The sequence below is a fragment of the Athene cunicularia genome (assembly GCF_003259725.1).
Source record: "Athene cunicularia isolate RWA chromosome 2 unlocalized genomic scaffold, athCun1 chr2_part1, whole genome shotgun sequence".
Lineage (NCBI taxonomy): Eukaryota > Metazoa > Chordata > Aves > Strigiformes > Strigidae > Athene > Athene cunicularia.
Genome location: NW_020799095.1, coordinates 34,513,636 through 34,537,106, shown reverse-complemented (window position 1 = coordinate 34,537,106; position 23,471 = coordinate 34,513,636). Strand labels below are relative to the sequence as shown.

Genomic DNA, 23,471 nt, shown 5'->3' with positions numbered 1-23,471 from the left:
ACTCCGCCCTCAGGTGCCCGGCGCGCCCGGCCTCGGCCCTGCCGGCTTCACCTTCGCAAAGTGCGCCTGCGCCGTTCCTCCCGGCGCCGCTCGGCGCCAATGCGCCTGCGCCGTTCCTCCCGGCCAGAGGGAGGCGGGAGCGTGGTGGCGTAGGTTCCGCCCCCTCACGACGCGGTTACTTAGGAACGGGTTTCCCTAGTAGCTGTGGAAATAACAGTGTGGCGGCCCGCGCCTGCCTCGGCGGCCGCCTCAGGGGCCGACCACCGGCTGGACGAACGAGGGCCGTGCGCTGAAGCAGGGCGAGAAGGGAGCTGTGAAGAGGGAGGAAACGTGAAGCCCTCTCATGGCGGTAGGCGCTTCCCTGTGCCGCCGTCCTCTCGGCCGGAGGGTGACGACGCAGTGTGCTGAGGAGAGCATCTATAACTTCCTGCCCTGCCTGGACGAGAAGCCTCTCAAACCTCCCAGGTACGTGGGTGGGTGTGACAGTACCACTTGCAGACACGGTGAGTGGTTTTGGCAAGGCAATGCAGCTTACGGGTAACAGGTATTTTAAAAAGCCCCACAACCTAGTTTTTGTGTAGTTACTGCTCCTCCTAATGAGTCACTAACATCTGAGGGCTTACAGCCTGCTCCATGAGCTGATGATTTGGTGTCTTCAATGCTATCTTGATCATTGACAAAGCACTGCGCTCTTTCCACGCAGAGGAATTACATGGCATCTATGTTATTTCTACTTTATAACGCTTTTTCAATGAGAAGCTGAAAAGTTGGGTTTATAAAAAATTTTTCTCAGTGCCACACTTCCATTCTTTTAATGTGTCAGCTGTGTCTCCTGACATTGGTTTTTTGCTTCTCTTTCTCACCCCTTACCTTAAGAACATAAAGGTGTTTTGTCCTCCCGAGTATTACTTCCTTTGAAAGTTTTTGTAAAATTCTTATTTGATAATTGTGCAAACATTGTTTTTTTGTCAAGTCCCTATTACTTTATATAAAAGAATGCTGTTAGCATTTTTAGTGTAAGGGTAATATAGGTCATAACTCAATGCCTTTAAAACAAGTAGAAACATCAATGGCATTCATTAGAACAAACATAGTTATCCTTTTTCAGGTAAAAGGGTTCACATTGTGAGATTCCTTGTTCTGAGCCTTTTCCATGTAAAAATAGATCATACTTTTTTGTTTGTTTGTTTGTTTCCAATGTGAATGAAAGACACTTTTTGTCAGAGAGACGGAAGTGAAATGACAATATGGCAAAGCATGCAGTACACTAAATCCACTCCCATCCTAATACCATTCCAGGATTTGGATACTCCATGACCCTCAGGTTCAGTTTAGGCAAGAGTCCTTAGGTTGGATGTGATCTGATTAAATCCCCTTCTGATCTCACTGACTTCTGTTGTCACCCCACTTCCTGCTTTGGTTCTCAATTTGCCAAATATCCAGCTGCTAACAACAGTGTTGAACCTGGTTAATAACATGATCTGACCTGTATTAACTAATGCGTATAAAATCTAGGGTCTCTTTTTCAAATGAAATCATATATATTTCACTTCCAACTGACCAGGTGTGCAAGGTTTAAGCCTTGCCGGGATCAGAGAGCACGTTGCTGTTGCCCCTCCCCCACCCACGCTGGTCGGGCTGGAAGTTAAGGCACAGACCCCGGCTAAAATAACAAGAAATTTAATACAACAGAGTGATAGAACAATCTGAACAACAACAGTATCAATGGTAACAACAATAAACAGCAGTAACAGTGAACAAGACAAACGATATACAGAGCAATACTGCTAGCTGGTTTATGGAAAGAAAAGTTCCCCACCGAGCCCGCCAAAGAGCAAGGAAAGGTTCCGCCCCCTGGACCTGACATCAGCATGGTATGAATAACCCGGCTGGAGATCCCTTCCCTCTCTCTCTCTGCTGTGGAAAACTTGACTCTATCCTAGCTGAACCAGGACACCAGGTACTACTTATTTTCCCCAACTCCCAATATGACACCTGAGGAATGATAACTGTCTTCGTACAAATGTGTTATCTTTTTTCCCCTTGCCCAATGATGAATGGATTAACATTCTTAAGTCCCTTATAACCATGTTTTCTTCCTTGCAACCCTCTCTAACCCTATGATATTGGTGTATGACAGCATTTAGCCACTGTCTTGGCCTGAAAAGTCACTGAAAAGATACAACTGCCACATCTCTTTGTCCAAAGGAGTGCCTATAGCTGTCTACAAAAGTCATCTTTACCTTATGCCAACATGTAATAAACTCAGTACTTTCTCATTCCAAGAGTGTAGGAACCCTACTAAGTAAAACTCCTCATAAAATCACTACCTTTCTCTACTGTGTGGCTACAATGCCACTCCTTGCAAATGGTGAGGAATGCAATTATTTACGAATGTGGTGGGTTTGTGCCCGTGGCTATAGCTGTTTGCCATAAATTTAACAGAAAAAAATAAACCTCATTCCTTATAATTAGAGGTATTTCTGGAATGATATGTAATCATATGTAGATAATCCTCTTTCTGATTTTGGAGACCAAATCTCCAGAAAACAAAATAACTCCACATTTTTAATGAAGTCCTCTTACACATTCTAATGTTATGATCAAGTACAAATATATCTAATGTACATTTGCAGGTCACATACAAAAGCTTTTATCAGTGTTGCTACTATGATTCCCATTCACTGGCCCCGCATGACATCATTTCCTTCATACAATTTCAGTATTTCCGTAAAGTAGGTTGCGTTATAGGTAATTGTTCTTTTTTTCCTTACCTGAAAACATAGTATAGTTTTTTCAGAAACACATTTTTTCTGTGAAAGAAAAGCGTGACTGTTTTATCAGTTTTTCTCTAACATAAATTAATATGACATGTTTCTTAAAGATGGACAGATTTTACAAGGTATGATGAGGTAGCCTTACCTTCAGAAGCAGGGAGTTCTGCTCCTTCAGGAAAACATCTGTGACAGCTCAGTCCTTCAGATAGAGGCAAGATGCCGCTAATCAGCTAATCATCAGCATTTGGCTTCTTTTGGAGAACATGTTTGCATACCTTTGATTAAAGCAGAAGTTGCGGTGCCATATGTAACATTACCAAAACACCAATGTGTGCCTACTGTCTGCATACAACTTCTCATGTCTGAGCCCTTACTGATTCTCACATTAGCTGTTTCAGTTAGGGCCAAAACCATCACTGATTAAAATAGTTCAGGGTCATAGTTCAGGTCTGGGTAGTGTAAGGTTTGCTGTGCTATTTCAGAGCAGTTACCCATCTCATCTTTTATAATTATAACAGATAGTTCAACAGGAACATTGAGACAATGACACAGTGGACAGTAATAAGATAAACTGATGATCAAGGACATTCTGTCCAACTCTCAACTACACTTGACATGTTTTCTGAAGCATGAGGTTTTACATACCTCTAAAGTACATTTCATCCCACAGAATGGAGCAGTGAATGTTCTCATTATCAGTACAGATCTCGTATTTTTTTAAGCCAGCTGAACTTTTCCCTAGATATGTTTGATTTCTGTGTAAGGCCCTACAATGTACTGTAACCGCAGCTCCGGAAACAGCTGAGGTACACTGGCATTTACATCTTTCTCATACTACAAACTTTCAAATATAGAAAATCTAGCAAAATAGGTTCATGATTACTATTTTTCTGTAGATGCACAACAGCTGCCTATTTTGGGTACATGCTTGTACAAAATAAATAGCCACATTAAAAAAACTTCTCAAAATTGATTTAATTAAAAAAAAAAAGATTAAAGCATGTAATGTACAACCTCATAAAAGTAATAAATTCATGCAAGCAATACTCAAAGCAGTTTATTTCCAAAATGTAGGTTTTGTTGAGTTTCAAAATGTCTGTGTTCAGTATTTATATGAAAAGTGCATATAGGAACCATTTCCCAAAGTGGGATAATACTGACCTTGGAGACACAGGAGAAGAAGGAAGAAGCAAGCTAACTTCAGATTCAGAAAAAACACTTGTCAATGCAGTGCTGGGCTTAGCCTTAGTATGGAGGTTGCATGAATGATGACCTTTATTTGGGAGAGGGTACAAACCAAAATAGCTTGGGCTTTTGACATGAACTACTGCAAAAATGTATATTATTTGAAGAAGTATTTTTAACAGTTTTTTGATCTTTAACTTTATAGCCATTTTTTAATGTCTAAGGTATATATCCACATTTAGACCATTCGTGAAACGTGAAGCAGAGAAAAATAAATCTCAGTGGAAAACTATGGGACCAGCAAAAGTTGGAGAGCCATCTCCAAAAAATTTTCTGCAGAAACATTCAAAGGAACCCAAGCTACCAGCAAGTAAGTGTACATATGAAATGTAATGTATTTTTAAAGTTTTTTAATTTACAATATTAATGTTGAAAGTAACATTTATGGAGAATAAATTTTTTTAAACACTTGAAATAATTTTTATATACTGGGGCAGTTTCCATTGTTCCTTTTATAGTATCTATGATACCAAAATTATTTCTGTATTTTACAAAAAATGTTTATTGTGTAAAATACTGAAACAAGCAACAAGGAGATTACATATGTGATTAGGAAATACAGTAAGTATTTACTCTTGCGTGGTACAAAACCAGCTGAAATCTAAAGAAAAATTATATCTCTCTTGGGTGCAGCTATTCAGATTTTGAAGATGTGTTGATGGTACGTTCTATCCTGCTGATATTTCAATTTGTAATTATATAGTTGAGATTTATATGTCACTGTTTTCTGCAACTGATCATTAATATTAAAGTAAATAATATGAATGGGGGTATTAAAAGTGAGCTGATTGTTTTTAATGCTTGAAGAGATATGGGAAAAGTATGGGTGCCTTTCTTAATGTTATAAGCAACATACAGCTTTTACTCTTCAGCACTCACTGTTGGCTCTTAATCCCGTAGCATTAAATTGGCTGCCAGCATTCAAAGCATAGAATTTTTTGGAGAGCTGCATGTCACAGAAATAAGAAAATTGGAATATTTTGTTGCAAAATGCACACTACCTTTGGGCACAAACCATAATTCTGAGTGAAAGGAGTTGACAGTTCTAATGTTCAGCCTCATGGCAGGTTCTGCAAGGGTCGACTGACCTTCTTAGTGCTGCTGGAGTTCTAAGTACATTGCTGTCAGAAGTTGTAATTGAGTTATAAAGTTTGGGCTTGAAATTGGTTTTAGCCTGGAAAAATAGAAGATCTTAACATACTGTGTATGTGTGTGTATGTGTGTGTATGTATATATATATATATATCTATATATCTATATATATATATATATATATATCTATCTCAGCTGTCTAAAAGAATGTAGGAGTCCAGCACCCAAATTTGCATGACACACGCAAATGGCTTTAGCACTGAAAATACAGGCTGTCCCAGGAGGCTTTGGAGGCTTAATGCCTCAGACAATATGGGTTATTAGAACCTTAAGGTAAGCTTTGGTCCCAAAGGTCCTGTAGCCATCCTGGGTTGTTTTTGAATAAAGCCCTCACTTTTTCAGGGAATCTGAACAGCATTCAGTATACTGGAATGTAATACTTCATGACATCTGAGCATGAATGTTTCCAAGCATAAGACCTTGTTAGATTACCACACTAGTGTTTTAGATGGGCATAGGAAAGAAGATTGATACACCAATAATTTGGAGCAGGCCATAAGACCCCTTTTGAGTACTTGTATTATAAAATGAGTGTTATCTACTTCAAATTTGCTATATATTGAGATACAGCGGTCTGACTCTCTTAGGCAAGCAGCTCACAATATTTCTATTTCAACTTGTTGATTCAGGGCTTCATAATAGCAATATGTGCTTTGGGGTTTGCATTTGGAGTCAATGTTCCAGAGACTCAAAATTGCTATGAAACATCACAGCTTCAATCCAGCCTAGTAATCTCATTGTCATGATTAGGTCCTAAGAGATCTTGAGAAGGAACTGTATTATTAGCTCTTGTACCTTTGTTGAATTTCATACTTACCTCAGAGAAGTCACACTGCTTAATCACTTCTCTTAAAGCATGGCATTTCCATCACTTGAAATTTAACCAATTATCAGTTGTCTAAATGGGATCATGGCATTGTGTCTGTGGTATCTGTGCCATCTTCAAAACTGCATTTGATCCAACTATTTAAAAAATAGATTGCAAGGACAGAACAGAAAGAAAGAATTCTTCTTCCCTGAAGTCTGAGACAGTGTAATTCTTTTAGAGACTCATTACTCACCACTTCCTTACAAAGGGTGTGTTTTATAACCTTCAACTGAATCTTGTTGTACTGGACTTTGCATTCATTTTAACCAAGCTTGGTTGATGGCTCCAGAAGAAGTGGGAGCTCCCAAAAAGTGTGCATCATTGTATTGCAGGTAAGGGTGAGCTACTGCCCACTGAAAAGCTTCAGAGATGTTTTTTCTAAGAAGACATCCTAAGAGAAACAGAGGTTTAAATCTGTGTGTCCTACAGTACTAAGTTATAGCAAGCTATCAGGTTGTAAAAACAAAACCCAGGAGAGCACTGGTTTATGGGTCAGTATCAGGAAACCAGCTGGTGTAGGAATGAGCTCTGCCACTTGTGACCTTACACATTTTTTGCCAAAGAAGAACATGAACTCAGACAACCTGAATCAAATAATTAACTCTGATAATGACTGTGAGTTAGAGTTATATCTCATGGGAAATATGGTGGGAAATTAATTGTCTTTCATCAGTCACCTGAAGTGAGACTACTCACGAGACTACTGACTTTCTGTTGATGCCTTGGAGAAAAGATTACACTAAAAAAGAAGAGTTTCTCTATTCTGGAGAAAGGATTGTGGGAAGTTGTTTACAAGTGTTAGGAAACAGCAAGAGCAGGGCTTTTCCCTAAGGAGAGGTGGGCCAGAAATTGAGGGCAACCACGATGCAGGCTGGGAAATAACCCCACCAACAGGATGCAGTCCCACCACAGCAGAGGCAGGCAAGCAGAGTGGGGTGGTAATAAAAATGTGTCCTATCAATGGCCTAGTGACCATCAGGCAAGATGGGGTGACAGGCCAGGTCCATCCACTGATTCCCCATCATCCTAGGACTAGGGCAAGCATGGCTGAGACAGCTCAGCCAGGGACTGACAGCACAGGCCTGAGCTTAAATGGGGTTCCTGAACCCAAGGGTGTGGGGTGGATGCCCCAGGTGAGGCTGGGTAGGGCCATTAATGCCGGCCCTGATAATGAGCTTCTCTAGTAAAAGTAGTTTTAATACATTTGAAAAAAGTCCTGTGCTACTGCAAGAGGAAATGAGTGGCATGTTATAAGGAAAACCCATCTGAAACAACATAGTATTTCCTAGGTTATGAAACTTCTGTTATGCTAAACAAGCATACTCATTTTCATCATAGTACATTCCTAGTCAATTCTTTAATTGTAGATACAGTTGGTTTCTATTTTAATGTGGTTTTGTCCATAATTTTTCCCTTTTGAAAAATGTAATAACATTAAATCACAAAGTTCTTCATGGTTATTGCTGAGAATGTTTACATGCTCAATTTACAGGAAAAAAAGAACAGGATAGTAAGAAATTGCCTACACTATCAGTGCCACAGAGGACAGATCACCCAGTTATGGGAATTCAGAGTAAAAAGAATTTTATAAATGCAAATGCAGTTGCTGCTGTCACAGGATTGCCTAAAAAGCCTCAACCTATTTGTGTCGATAGAAGACAGGGAGATAAATATCTGCTTGAAACTTCAGGACTTGTTCCAAAATATATTAAAAAAAAGGTAAGTTTTATTAAATTATAGTGGAAATACTAGTAGCAATGGCTATTTTAGGTTCTCTATTGCATTCTCCTGTGAAATGTTCATGATTCTTTTTGCATTTTTTAAATACCACTGCTGTTTGTGGTAGACTTTTAAAATTCATCAAGGAAAAAATCACTGGCACTAGAGTTGTACCTTGCCTTTGCTCTGTGTTCACTTGCTTATGCTGTCAGCAAAAAATTGGCAGAATGATGCTGCTAAAGCAATAGCATGTGTTGCATTGGGAACCACAGAGTATCTAATGGAGAGACTAATGGAGTTCTGTGATGAATGAATGCTGACTCTTTAGGAAAGACAGACAGGGAAGAGGAGGAGGAGGGCTTGTCCTTTGCATGAAGGAGCTGTTCAAATGTATGGAGCTCTTCTGTGGAATTGGCAACAGTCTGTTTGAGCTTGTGAGTCAGGATCAGAGAAAAGGCCAGTAAGTGTCAGATGTGTGTTATGGACCATCCAATCAGGTGAGGAACTGGATTAAATCTTTTAAGGCAACTTGAGGAAATCTTCAGATCACAGAGCAGCTTCTTGTAGAAGACTTTATCCTCCTTGGTATCTGCTGAAAGGATAACACAACGGGGTGAAAGCAATCCTGGAGCATGTTAGCAACAGCTTAACACAGATGGTGAATGAGTCAACCAGTGGTCATGATCTTCTGGTTCTGCTACTTACAAATGAGAAAGAACTGGTCAGAAGTATGATAATCAATGGTTGTCTTGGTTGTGCAGGCCAAGAAGTAGTTCAAGATCCCCTCCTCCTCAGGAAGGCAGGTGATAGCCTACAGACCCTGTACTTCAGGAGAGCAAACATCACCTTGTGTAGGGAACTAGTATGTAGGACCCCGTAGGAGACAGCTCTGAAAAGCAAAAGAGTTTGAGAGAGATGACATGCCTTTAAGGACAACCTCCTCCAAGCATAAGAACAGTCTGTTCCACCACTCAGGAAAACAAGAGGTATCAGGAGCCTGGCTTATCTAAACAGGTAACCCATGACAGAACATTATGCAAAAAGAGGCATGACATATGACATAACCCATGAGATGCAAAAAGGTGAAACTATAGCCCTTGCAGTACCTTTGCGTGGCTAAACATATATTAAATAGATATAATATATATATGATATATATATTCAATTTTAAAAGGAAAGGGCAAAATAGATATGTTCTCCCAGCTACATCTGGGATATTCAGAAATTATTTTTCCTCCTGGAAACACAATTCTGCCACATCCAGTATGGGATAGTTTATCATTCCTAACTAGTCCAATTTTCATGTATGTGTTAACACTATTCACTCTCTTCTGTGGTATGAAATGTTCAGCAAAAACCAGGATATAGGAAGAGCTTTTAAAGAAAGTATCTGAGGAATGTGCTTCAGAGAGTAGAATCTGACACCATATAAAAATGTAAAATATCTCGCTGACATTAACAGGTTTCAAACTCTTCATTCAACCATCAGTTCTTCTAAATAGATGTTTTGCTTTCTGGATTCTGTTGTCTTCCAAGGTTGCAAAAAGATACTGAAGGGAATGGTTTATAAGTTTTGCTCAAGCTACAAAGACAATCAATCTTGTTTGATACTTTTAAGAACACAGTGATTTAAGATTTTATTGCTCAGTGGCACAAAATTCAGTTTGAAGCTCTCTTTGCAAATGTAATATACTATGGATTACAAGTATGTCTTTGTTTCCTTCTTAAAAGCACATATAAGAAACTTCTTCCTTACCCTTATAGGATTACGGTGTTATACCAAAATACGTAACATGGAGAAATGAAGAAATAAAGAGAGCTCAGAAAGAACAGGAGGCCAGTATCTTGGAGCATCTTAAAAAAAGAGCCATGAAACGGCTATCTGATGAAGAAAGGAACAGTCTTCTTCAGGTGCATATTTTAACTTAGTATAATTAGTTACATATACAAAACATTAAGTAAGGTAATGTAAGTCCATATATAATAAAAGTATACTAGATTTTTTTAAGTGAGGCAAATGAGTTAGCTACTTTCTCACTAGATGGAGCTGTAGAACAGTTGTAAACTGGACTGAAGGGAGGTGATCTAGCTACAGTTTTAGTTCAATTTTACAAGTACTTAAAGTTTTGTTAGATTCCAATCCCCATTAATGACTTGGAATTTCAGTGAAACTTCAGAGGAATGCAGAAAATCACCTATATGGATTTAGTGACAGTTCTGACTCTCTACTTATGAATCATGGAAAAATACAAGTAGCTTTTTTTTTTCCTGATGCATAATGTTGCCACTTTTAGTGGCAGTTTCTATCTTCATATTGTGACCTCACTGACTAAAGCATAAGGTCATGCTATAAAATGTGGCAAAACCAGAAAATGGAATTAAATTGCAATATATTTGTAGAACTATAGCTGGAAAAAAATGTATTTTGTCAAGCTGTTTTGGATACTCTTTCATACATATTGCACAAGATTTTCTAAAGACAAATAATACCATGAAAGAAGTAGAGCAGAAAAGAGACATAAGTATATCCCATCCTTGAACTGGAATTTCTCATGACCATATTTTAGTCAAATTTCCTGTGAAATATACATTACTGTGATATATATTTATCAACCTGTCCTTTAATAACTTCATCTTAGCAGCCACCTGAAACAAATTAGCAGATAGATGGACATCTCCAAGACACTAAATCCCCACAAAAAAGCCAGCAGAATATCTAGAGAAAAAACACAGTGTCTAACTCACTTATAAAGATTAAGTGGTTAATCAGCAAGTTCCAAAATAGCACAGTGGTGTCTCTTGCTTATGCAGCAAGCCATAGAAGGTAGGAAGGAGAGGAGAATGCATTGCTTTGACAGTAATATAAAGAACATAACAACAAGGCTGAAGATTAAGATATTTTTATGATGGGAAAGGCATGGGACAAGCTGATGAACTGGCAAGTTAACTATGCAGCAAAAATATATGTTCAAAAAGGCACGTGAGTTCAGCTGCTCACAGTTCTGCATTTAGTTTGATAAAATTATGTTCTATATTTTTAAAATACAAGAGTGCACTCAAATATTTTTTAATTTAGAAGTCTTTAGATCGTTTTTTATTAACTCAGTATTTTCTTTCATTTTTTTCAAAAAAGTTTGCTCTTTCACATGGGCCAGATTACTTATACAGTTATATTGTCAGGAGGCATTAGTGTCCCCAGGGTATGTGGCTTCTACCCAGTGTTCAGCTGTAGACATATGGGAATTCCTGTCTTTTAAAATAATTGACATTGCTAGTGAACACATGTGCACTATCTGATTTGAAAGAATAAGTGGCAATAGATGTCTGAGGACAAAATCAAGCCTCATGAACTTACAAAATGAAGGGAAATAATTTGTGCCAACGTTTTTTGAAGTCTCCATTATGCTTGCTTTGGTTGGGATTTTATGAGAATAAAAAAGAATGTTGATAAATGCAGTACATATTTCTCACTGAACCAGCATGTATTAGAATTCCTTATATAGAGTTAGACATTCAGTTTGTGATCTAGCCCATAGCAAGAGTGGTTAGCATATTTATATTGCTGTTGGAGGAGCTGTGAGGGAGATTTTTACAGAGAGAGTCGTGATATGTTTATGATCTCTCCACTCTGTAGGGACAGAGTAAATTGTGATTACATGCTCAAGTGTGTTTCAAAATTCATTGTTTTCTATGATTTACAAACTAGTTTTTACTAATATACACAAAGATGAATTATTTAAAAGAGGCTATGAATGACTCTTCTATGAAAGTTATGAAAATATGGTAGACTAGAAGCTTTATTTAAGTACTTTCAGCTGTGGATTGTAAAGACCACTAGCGTTACAAGACAGTAAATAAATAGCCTTGTTGCTCTAAGTTTCATGTGTTGAGGTAGCGTTTTTAAATTTCTATAGAGATTACAATGAATATTGCTGAAGAACCTTTATGGACAACACTTAGATGCTTAATACGATCATGCAAAAAGCATGATTTGCTATGCAATAAATACACTGCTTTGAACCAGTAAAATATTTGTTTGTATTCAAAACTATGCTTTTTCTTAGGCAGTACTGGCAGGAAGAGGTAACTTCTTTCTGTTAAATCAACTCATACAGTGGACAAAATCAGTCAAGTTTTTAAGCACAAGCTTCTGAAATAGAAGCAACAATCTTCAAAGCTAAATATGTGTTAAGAATAATTGCTCTAAATTTAAATTCAGTATGTTAATGAATTAGCCAGTCTGGGAGAAAAGTGCTTAATAATAGTGGAGGACATGAGGCTGGAAATCAGTGTGCCATAAAATCAGTGTGTCAGTTGAAGCCAGTGTTAGTTATGGAGGAGAGTTGAAAACTTTATCTCCCAAGAGGGCAACTTCAGTTCTTCATTTTTGAAGATACTTTGTGATCTGTAAGGAAACAGAACTAAGAACCAAAAACATTTTGTGAAAGTGTTTTCTCACTAGCCATATTGTGTTATTTACTGATTACTGTATGAGTGCTTGTAGTAGGTGTGATTATTAAGTTCATCCATATAGTTTTCATGAGGACATTTGATGCACTGAATAAACTCTACTAAATCCTCATATATGCATGTATAGTATGCATAGATTTTGTTTATCCTCTTGAGGAGAGAAAGTAAGAGCAATTGTTGCAGTAATTGTGAGGATGTAAAGACAAGTTTTAAATTTTATCTTTCTACCACAGTCTGGTTTCATTCGGTATATATTGGTGGATAAAAGTTTGTCTCTGATGTTGATTTAACAGGTTTATGTTTCAGACAACTGCATGGGGTTTTTTAGGCAGGGTTTTAGTCTTTTTATATATGGAAGATACAGTTCACTTTATTTAATAAGGTAATTCTTTGCATAGCGGCATTCAAGAGAGGTTAAGAGGTACTGAAATCATTATTGATAGGTCAGTGACAGCTAGGGATTTTTTAGTCTAAATGATAAGTAAGTTGCCTATAAATTCCTGTAAATGTAGATTAGGAAGGGAATGCAATAATTTAGAACTTTTAAAAAATAGTTCATAGAAGTTAAAATATTGTGCAATCAGTTTGGTGTCCATGGTCTGAGCAAAGTCTCAGTTATGGAAAATGAAGCTGGTGATTAAGTGAACTGAAATGGCTGCTGAATTTTGGCTGGAGTTCCAAGTATTGATACTCTTGTGAGTACTTAAGGTAGGTTACACCACTGTGTGTGACAGGGTGATAACTTTAGTAGCTGGGTTGCTGTTTGTGGGAATGTGCTTTCTTTAGTGCAGTTTGTAAGATAATTCCTGTTGCATTTTGGAGAAAAGAAGTGATAGGCGTTTTGAGGCTGCTTTTATGAATCCTAGTGGTTCCTCAGTGAGCACATTAGCATTAGATATAATGGAGCAGTTAAAGTTGCCTACCTTAGGTGATTGAAAGCAGAGAAAGTCTCCTATATAGAATAAGGAAGAGTCAGTTGTCATTAACCTTATATAGTTTTTCTTGAAGATGCTGAAGACTAGAAATTAAGTGTACAGGCTTCCTTCAGTTCCTGGTAGGCTACAGGGTTGACTGTTAGTCACACTGACATACTTTTCTTCAGTTTAGCATCTTGTAGCTCATCCTTCATTGGCTAGTTTAATTATTGTTTTGTTGCCTCTTAAAGACTTTTTTTTCTCCAAGGCACAGAGGTTTTTTTAGAGACCATTCCTTATATTGCATCAGAATGAGTCAAAATTATTTCTGTTGCAACTACTTTGACTTTTAAGCATTTAATTAATTTGGTTCAGTTAAGATTATTAAACATTATCCATATATTTATCTAATATTTTAATGTTGCAGTGACACTTATCAAATGCAGTATTAACAAAAACCCTTAAGTAGTTTATATGCATATTATGCTTAATGAAGTAAGTTTTTTTATCATATATTTCCTTTTCATGTAATGGCACTAGGGGCTGAAAAAGAACTGGGAAGAAGTATATCGTGAATTTCAGGGTCTTTCACTAGAAATAGACACCATACCCAAGAAGTTATATAAAGAAAAGCTGGAATTACAGATGAAACAACTGGAGCATGACATAGAAGTAATTGAGAAGCACAAAGTTATCTACATTGCAAATGAGTAATGACTGTTTTTCAGATACTACCTCTTTCCTCCTTTTCTTTTTCTCTATTCCTACATCTCCAAGAAGCACCCCCCCTAAATTCTCAGAAGAAATTGACACCACCAACTCTTCAGAAGGAAATATTCAATTAATATATGTAGCTTCTTAGAAAAGTTGTTACATATAGCTCTCATCTGTATAATTCACAAAACGTTTTGAAGTTCTTAATTAAACTTTGAGTATGGAAACATGAATTTTATTATTCTTTGTAATTTTTATTAACTACTAAGATTTCAATAAACCTCATACAAAAAGCATAAAAAAATACTGTTTCATATGTTTGGAGCACTTCTTTCCTTGCATAGCCAAAACAAAATGAAATAACTGGCTGCTGAAGACAGCTTGGTAAATATAACTTCAAGGTGGGATGGCTTTTGGACTAATTATTAAGAAGCTGTTGCACTTAAAAGCTTGAATTATTGTATTTCTAAACAGCTTGGCCTCTGCATAACATTTTGTGTACTCATTTTTTGTTACCAAAACAAATTTTTATAGTGGAAGTGCATAATAATATAGACTTCACGCAATACAGATACCACATGTAGCTTGCTGTGTGTGTTTATGTATAATTCTGCAATACTATAGTAAATCTATAACTAAAGTAGAAAAATGTGGTTTGATTGCTGTTATGTGTGTAATGTTAGAATGAAAGCAATATACTAGCATGTGAGTCAAGTCCTAGGCAGAAATTATATCAGCACACACTGTACTGCAATTATTTGCATGAAAAAGAAAAAATGTTTTTCCTAACTGCTTTAGCTTTGCTTCAGAACGCAGGTTACCTCATTACCATGAGCAGCTGTTGCAACATCATAGTATCTGACATCAGCAGAGGATGAAGTAAATAATTTCAAATTAACTATTAAAAACCCAAATTTTCAAGTACATTAAGTTCCTTTCATAGATTTGTCAGGGAATGGCTTTGAAGTCTTCACAGTTGTTCTAAGCTATATTTCTTGTGCATTTTAAACTTGTTTATGACGTGCACTAGGAAAGCATGGGTGAGCAGAAATGTGTATTTTGTTCTTTGTTACTTATTGTTAAGCAGCCATGTTCATTTTTGAAAGAGACAAGCTGGAAGAAAGCTGTGGTTTTGTAAAATATGAATTTCATTTACTGTTTAATAATGACTTTCACTGTATATTTTAACAAAACCACACCAATTATAAGCACTTAACATGTCACATTATCTCCTAGTGAAGTACAAGATGCTTTCCTTAAATGCAATATAATCAAACATGGCTTTTTCTTATGGATTAAAATAAAAAACTAGATTTGACTCCAAAACAGCATGCACTCTCAGCTTTTAGTTACTCGTAGACCATCTGGCTGATTCAGTTGAGGATCTGGATTTGGCTCTTCCATTTATCATCAGTGCTGACTTTATGGAAATCAAAGTAGGTGATAGCCCATCCCAAAATTTGGGACAGGCAACTAGACCACACTCGGTAACATTCATCAGTCACCAGTAATAATGACTGCTTTTTAAAATTGGCAGAAGGATATCAGTATATTATTGGGAAGTTAGGAAGTGAACGAGAAGAGATTCAAAAAGTATTCCTCCTTAACAGGAGAGGGAGAGACTAAAGCCAATGCACTTCTGTAGCTGAGTGGGCTGTCACTAGTGTCTTTCAACAATACTGTGGGGTTTTTTTGCATAAACCTCATATAGCTCTTTGGAGGTAGCTCCACTGCCACACAGGATGTTCCCCTCTTGATACATGTGAATAGCTTCAGTCACCCTGTGGGGAGATCATGACCTATTTTGATGTGTATTCTGATTATGGAGAAAATATATTATAATGAAAATCATTGAAAATGCACGTGGAAGGATAACATTCTTACCCTTTAATTTTCTCTGGGAAGTTTGACAAAATAAATTTACAGAATCCAAAGAATGTAATTCTGTATTTATATGTTCAGTAAATGCCAATAATTGAAGGCTTAATGTTCATGAATCAACTAATATGTACTGTTAGTGTAACTAAAGCAAAAAGATGAGTAACTCAGTTGTTCTGATACAATCGTTCCTTCATAAAAGATATTAAATATTTACAGAATCAAGCCTGTCCACAGGCTAAAAAGTAGCATTACCAGTTGAAATGTTTTCTAAATTAACTAGTCAGTTACTGATAATCAATGAAATCATGAGAAAGAAAATAATCAAAATGCTTCTAGTACTTCATAGCTATCAAACTGGTATTTTTAAATGGTCAATATTAAATTGGATAACCATCACAAAACACAGGCTGAATGAGCACTGTATGAATGCTTTATTGGTCAGTAAGAGTTATGTTGCCACAAACTGAAAATATTTCCTGTTGGAAGTTGTGCATGACAAAACTGTGTATCTTTTTTTTTTTTTTTTTTTTTTTTTTTTTTTTTTTTTTTTTTTTTTTTTTTTTTTTAAATAGCAACATGAAATTATGATAAATATCTCACTGGCTGTTCTTCAGAATGAAACTATTTATATCCAGGAAGGAAGGGATCAGATATGGCATCATCACAAACACAGGGAGTTCCTGATTGTATGACTCTGATAGAGCTGCCTCAAGCAAGCATCAGATCTGACAGGAGCATATGGGCTCCATGTGTCTGGTCTTAAAGCACGGTGGCTTCTTGGGCTCTGTGTGCATTCCTGGGGACTAAGTCTGGGACAGTTCCCCAGAATCTTCCTTGCAGAAGGGTCACCCCATTCCCCTCACAAAACAGTAAGGGCAGAATTCTGTGGGAGAACTAATATGGGAGAAATGCCTCACTGATTTAATTTTCCTTAAGTCTTTGTAGGTTGCCTTTATTGTAGGAGGGCATGTTCTGTACCTTTGTCTATTTTTTGTAAAAAACTGGCATCATAAACAGCTGCTGTGATCACTCTGCCACAGAACTAAAATCTAATTCTTTCACTGGAATACATTTCAGGGAAAACAACATATCTAACAATTTCAGCCCTAATGAGGGCAGACTTCTCTCAGATAAGAAAATTTCACGTATATGCAGAGAAATGGGAGTCTTAGATAAATGCTAGTCCAAGTCAATGCTTTCATCCTCAGCTGTATGATGCTTATAATATTAATAATATAGTTACAGAAGAGACAGGTGGCAAAACCTATTATTAAGGTTGCCTGACTTTTCCCATAGTCAAGGAAGGCAGCTGCTGAGCCCTGCAGCTGATTGGGATTGTCCACCAACTAGAGGCATACTCAGCTTGACCAAGCTAAGGAGGACTGGCCGTTTCTCCCCACGAATGGATATCTGAGGTAATGATGTATACTTGACCGCTGAATGCCTAGATTGTTTGGAGTGGGGTTTTTTTGTTTGGTTATTTATTTTATTCTGTCTTAATCTTGATCCAGCTCCTTTTTGTTATGTGATATGTAAATAAAATGTGAGTAAATTCAGGGTGTTCATCCTCCAGGCTAAGCAGTGGCTTTATGGTAGGAATCAAAGGTGAGCTGAAGTTTCTTGTTTGTGTGTTTTTCTTTACTGTTTAATGGGTGCTGAAGTAAATATGACTCCCATTTCACCAAGTTATAAAAAACTTTTTTTTTTTCTAGACTGTACCTGCAACAAGTGGTTGTAGCCAAGCAGACATAGGCAAATAGTAGACTACACTCATGTTAGCTGGTCTTGATGCTGCAGTGAGAATGAACTGTTCAGTCACAGTACTAGCCTGTGTCGTTAATTCATTATTCCATGCCTGCCTGCCTCCACATTGACTCCACAGCATGGAGAAATTCACACAAACATGGGAATAACTTTGTCTTCAAATCCTTCCTCAAATGTTCTTTGCAATGGTGCCCCACCAAAAGTTTAACAACAGCTAAACTGCTGGTAAACTGAGATTAGGGTTTATCTCTCTGACCTGTGCAGTTTCCTTGAACTCTCTTGGCACTGTAGCCAGTTGTTTCTTGTTTTACGCTTAGATTCTAAGTTATCTGTCAGGTGGATCATTTTTTTCTCTTTGCTTAGTATCGGACACAATAAATTTTTTGTCTGTTAAGTACAACTCCTATGTGCTTATAATAATAATAAATATGATCATCTGGGAATGAATTAAGACCATGCAATAAAGGGAACGGATTCAAGTTGTTTACTAAAAGGATCTGTTTTCCAAGAACCCTCATCTCATTTGTTTCAGCAACTGGAAAGCAGGAGTTGAAGGAAGAGAAATGTGATTTAAAGCACTTAACTTATTCCCTGGAGCAATATGATTTATTCATGTCTTTGTGCAATGGTAAATGAGTTATACCTGTCTTTTTCACTGGTAGCAATTAATACTGCATTTGTCATTTTGGGGGTTCCTGACTTCTGCAATATGAGCCCATATGTTTTAAATACAGGGTATGTATGCCAAAAGTTAGAAGCTATTCTTTGAACCTAGACAGCACTGTATACTACTTTGAAAGCTATTGTCTCAAACTGATCACTCAGAATTAATGAATGTTTAATTTACTCTTGCTGGGTGAGAGACCCCATATACAAAAACCAGGTGACTCAATCCTTTAATTCCCAGAGCTGCTGTAAAGACAGACAAGTACCTCTAGACCTGTTCCCGTATTGCTTTGAGGGCCATATTAAAGCTGAGGAAGCATTGCAATAATTCTCTCTTCAGAGGAAAAAATTTCAGTAGCGTTCAACATGTGGCCCCAAGCACTGCACAATGGAGAAACAACCACGTTCTGCTGTTTGCTCAGGAGGAATGGTCTGTCGTTTACACAAACAATAAAATGTTGCTGGTCTAAATCCAGCATTCCAGCACCCTTAGGGAGAGGGTCATTCTGTGCAGCAACAAAGCTGGGGTTGGCCGGCCATAAACATTTAGCGTTCCTATGCCCACGCTACAGGAGAACTTGCTGTACCAGATTCTGCTTTTCAATATGCTTTTGTAAGTGCACTGTTTATTCTAGGCAAGCTGTGAAGTATAAAAAATTACATCAAAGACAACTGAGCTATTTTGGGGAGGAAAAAAAGTCCTTAAACTGTTATTTGTTTACTTGTTTAAAACAGAATTCTTTTTGTTTTGCAGATTTTCCCAATTTTTCTGTGGTTTATTAAAAAAGGAAAAGAAAAGAGGAAGCCAAGTGAACAACATCCTTTAAAAAGAAAACAAACTCTGATGGTTAAATTCATGACACTGGGTGTGACCCTCCATATATTTACAATTCCCTGACTAGTGTTCATGGCTGTCCATAATGAATTTGTCATAGGATATGATGTGAGCAGCATTTCTTGAAAATAATGCTTTATCATTCAAACTTCAATACTTCACAATAGCTGGTATGGGGAAATATTTGCATAATAAAGTTTATTCTAGGAGTAAAGGATGAGAGGAAATTTTTGTTTGCATTTATTTCAGCTATAAAGAACTCTAGATTAATAATATGAACCTGAAAAGCAGGAAGAGTATCTTCAGGAGCCAGGAAATTGCAAAGTGAAGCTCTCGCTGCTCTGGTCTGGCACAGTGAGATTAATAACAAACAAAAATGTAGTTTTGTATTAAAGATGTTTATCATAGACCAAATAAGTCAAAGCCCAGAATTCTGTCAAGCAGTGTCTAACACTGATTTAAAAAATTAAAAACTAGATTAACATCTTGAATGGCAGCCTTTAGCCATTTTCTTGCTATCAAAGTTATTGTAGTTAATTTTCAAAGCCTGTCAGTCTTGCAGACTCAGTACAGGTTAGCTGTGATAGCTAAAAGCCCTGAGCTTCCCTTGGGGATCTTAGATGCTGCAGTTGCTTTAAAGCTGAACTTTCCAATTCCTCAAGGTGCTAATTCTGATTAAATTGAAGGTGGGCAGGGGCTAGATTCCAACTTGCGGTGCCACTCCATCACCTGCTGTTGCAGTCACAAAGGGGGAAGTATAGCATCTATACTACTGTACATTGTAGGATGCTACATAGCTCTGCCGAATTGGACAGCTTTTCCTATGGTCTCCCTACGTTCTTGATGTAGGGGAACGGTTTGAAATACTGCTTCATGTTTTCCCAGATGTCTGTTAACGCTGTCTGGCAAATGTGTTCTGCTGCACTCAGGGTCTTCAGCAGCCACCCTATGGACTGGGTAACTGCCTCAGGTAATGCAGAAGAACTCAAAATTCGGCTATATTAAAACCGGATATGAAAGCAATTTAGAATTGCTTTAAACATGCCCTAAAGTTCTGTATATGTTGGACTTTTAATATTCTTGTCAGTGACCATTTAACCCAAAAATATCTTTCTCTGCAACTAGGAGGATTTCTTACCTTGTAACCACCAAAAGGTTTATGTTTGATAGGACTGTTTACAGTCTTGCTGTTCACATAACAGCTGCAGCAACAGGCAGAACCAGAATAAGAGCTCTTACTTCATCCTCTAATAGGCAAGCTTCTACCTAGGTAAGCCATACCTCTTGAAATATTCTGGATTTTCATGCTCTTCTTGTCTGTTTTTGGTGTTTACATATTAAACAGTGTTTTAAAATGTTTGTTGTAACTTCCTGAGAGGAGAATACATAATGGAGTTGCACAGGCTAACAGGTAACTCCATGATACTGTTTGTCTTGGACTGCATTCTTGATATATCATCACTGCTCCCAAACTTCTGTTTTCAGTATTTCTTTACATTAGAGTTGTGAAAGGGTAGATACTACACATCCTGCTTTTATCAGTAACAGGGTAAGCATGGAAAAGATGTGCAACTGAAATTATAAAGTTTATTCTGTAAAGGCCCAAGATATATCCACAAGGGATTTGTGTGCATGTCTTAACTCTGCTTCATTTCTCTGTGTGACGCTTCTTCCATCTGCTCCTTTATGTCTTTTGGCTATGTGTCCAGATCTACTCAAGACCTACTTGTTAGTATGATCTACCCTATTTTCTTTGTTCTTTCCTCCTTTGATCATTTCCCATGGTCGTACATCTAAAAGTGTTTATTCTTTTCCTCCTATTTTTAGTTTATAAATAAACAGCTAAACAAAGATAATAGGAACATTCTTCAGAATGCTTACAGCCTTCTTCACAGTTAAAGCCCCAATATAATATTTTAAATAATTTTATTTTGGTCCTAATTAAAAAAGGTTTCAAAAATCTAGTGTAAATTCATTCATTCACAGCAGTGCATACTGTATAAAGCCAATGTAAACATTCAGTAACTACATATACCTCCATACCAAAATCCTTAGCAGCTTCATTTCCATCATACACCAAGAACCTCATTAATTCTGGTCTCTATTAATTCTGTGGATTTACAGAACTATTGATTTGTCTCATTTGCAACAAAACTAAAAAAAATGTATCACATTTTATGCCAATTAAGATTGTACATGGAGAAGAGCAACTTTGTGGATTGGATCAGTGGCTGCTGATAGCAGTACTGCCCTTCAAACTAATTTTCAGCTAATTTTCCTTTCCATTTCCATCCTCTTTGTTATTGCCAAGACATGACACTTCATTCCATTCTTAACTGTAAAATTACTGGAAGAGAAGAATACCAAAAAGAAGACTTGACAAAATGCAGTTGTCCAACCTTGACAGGAAGAACAAACATTTCCTGCTTAAATTTTTTGCACAATGCCAGAGGTATTTATTTTCTAGTATCTTGTTCATGTTAATCTTTTGCAAATAGTTAAGCTTCTGTCTGTAGGGTAGTTAGAACAATCTCTTCTATTGCAGTGGTCTGACAAAGAATGTGGTTAAATAAGACAGAAAACTTTGTAACAGTAACTGAACTAGTCCAAAAGGTAGAAGAAACCAGTACTCATACAGCAGTGGCAAAATTAATCTGAGTTTCTAGCTGTAATACAGCTTCAGAACTATAAAGCCCAGTTCTGTGATGTTTATGCAACAACAGCTTTATCTGTAACGTGGTGGTAACTGAATCAGATTGCATTAGCTTTAGTGCAAATATGGGCTTTAGAAGGGGTTCCTGCCCACCTCCAAGCAAGAAGAATCTTCAAATCCTGAAAAGTGATTGTGGGTACAAATCAGTAGCATTTAATCCCAAAGTTTAGATGAAACATTAGACTTTCTTTCTCAATAGCTGTATGAAATGTTGACGTGCAATTGAAACGCAAAAGTATTTAGGGATTTTGTCCATTATGAAAATCTATATATTTCACAAAAACATTTTAATTTACTTTATATAGGTTTGTACAAATCTGTATATGCTGTTTATCAAATTCAATACTACTTAATTTTAATGTTTATCTTAAAGCACTGTGAACAGGAACTATTCTTTTCCAGCATACCTCAGTCTTCATATACAGGCATCACTTCCGAGGCAGACATATTCTGGAGTTGGCCTTTTTCACTTTGTAAGCCTTGTCTTCTGTTCTTTCAGACATATTGTCAATTGTAATGATAGTTCTTCTAAGATTAGTTCCTTAATCCACCAAAAACCAAACAGATCTGACTTCATGTAAGAAAGAAAGCATTTACCACAAGGTAATTTTCAATTGCTTTAGTACTTAGCCAGACTTTAATTGGTGATTCATTTATAGAAGCCTTCTTAACACCAGACTTCTAAGCTATTAATTGTCCTATCAGTTCTGATGTAAGTGCACTAACAGGATGCTCCTAAAAACCTGCCCACAGTGGACACCAAACTCTTAGTGTAGGCACACCCATAGTAAGCATTCTCTGGATTCATCTAAGTCACGACCTACCAGTCTCCAGGACTAAATTCTAGAAAAGTAGTGTAATGAATTGAAACGTCTTCCTACTTCATTGCTAAGAGCCCCTCAGGTATCACTAAGCATATTTCATTATGCCCAGGTCTCCCCTAAAGACAACTATTTCTTCCTTTATATATAGTTTCTAGTATAGGAATGGCAGAAATCACCCCCAACTTTCACTTTTAAGCAAGTGAAAAGCTCTAATTTTACCCACAGTGGACTGACAGACTGTCAGCATTGTTCACAAGAGACAGGATACAAAAAGGACAGATCAAGTCCAAATTTGAACTTCTTATATTGGAATGTAAATGTAGACAATGTTCAGACCAACGCAATAAAAGACACAGTCTTCTCATCTGTGAGACTGTGAAAACAAAATATTAATAATAATTTTAACAGAGTTGGAAGGGAGGGATGGCAGAAGGCTGATCTGTTTTCCTTCTACTAGATAGATAGCATGAGCAATGTGGCAGTGGGCTGAAGGCCTTGTGAAGACACAGCTTGCTCCAGCATGTACACATGGGAAGAAGGCGCACCACTTCATAAATCAGCAAAAGATTAACGAACTATTAGAAGTTTGCTTTCTGGCATCCTTTTTCTCCCCAGAGTATAAGCAAAAACCTGCTAAAACGTCAGTTTAAACCACACCGGCTTAATCTTACCCACTGCCTCAGCCCAGGCCTCGTACCTAGCTCTGTCCAAACGCTCCCGCCACCCTGCCAGCCTGTCGCTAGTGCCGGCTTCTTCAAGCCGCACATACGCCTGGAGCTGCTCCCATAGAGCTGCTCCCATCTCGTACCCACTTCACAGACAAGAGCAGTTAAGCCCGTCTCGTCACGGCGTAAGAAAAGCTGCCGAGTGCCTGTTTGGCGAGCCCCGGCAGGCACACCGCGGGCCCTGCTCCTCGGGGAGGCGGCGAG

General features: G+C 37.5%; 1 protein-coding gene across 1 annotated transcript; it reads left to right on the top strand.

Moving 5' to 3' along the window:
• Positions 1 to 159: 159 nt before the first annotated feature.
• On the top strand, positions 160 to 14,066 carry ENKUR (enkurin, TRPC channel interacting protein). The gene is made up of 5 exons (XM_026843694.1): positions 160 to 465; positions 4,187 to 4,332; positions 7,535 to 7,761; positions 9,526 to 9,672; positions 13,686 to 14,066. Exons 1-5 carry the CDS (start codon positions 344 to 346, stop codon positions 13,857 to 13,859), a joined length of 816 nt encoding a protein of 271 aa, XP_026699495.1. The 5' UTR covers positions 160 to 343; the 3' UTR covers positions 13,860 to 14,066.
• The last annotated feature ends 9,405 nt before the right edge of the window (positions 14,067 to 23,471 follow it).

Excerpts from the sequence above, each read along its gene's own strand:
- ENKUR (XM_026843694.1), top strand. The coding sequence starts at position 344 with ATGGCGGTAGGCGCTTCCCTGTGCCGCCGTCCTCTCGGCCGGAGGGTG. Across the intron at positions 7,762-9,525 it reads CAAAATATATTAAAAAAAAG|GATTACGGTGTTATACCAAA; the intron begins GTAAGTTTTATT and ends TTACCCTTATAG. Across the intron at positions 9,673-13,685 it reads AAAGGAACAGTCTTCTTCAG|GGGCTGAAAAAGAACTGGGA; the intron begins GTGCATATTTTA and ends TAATGGCACTAG.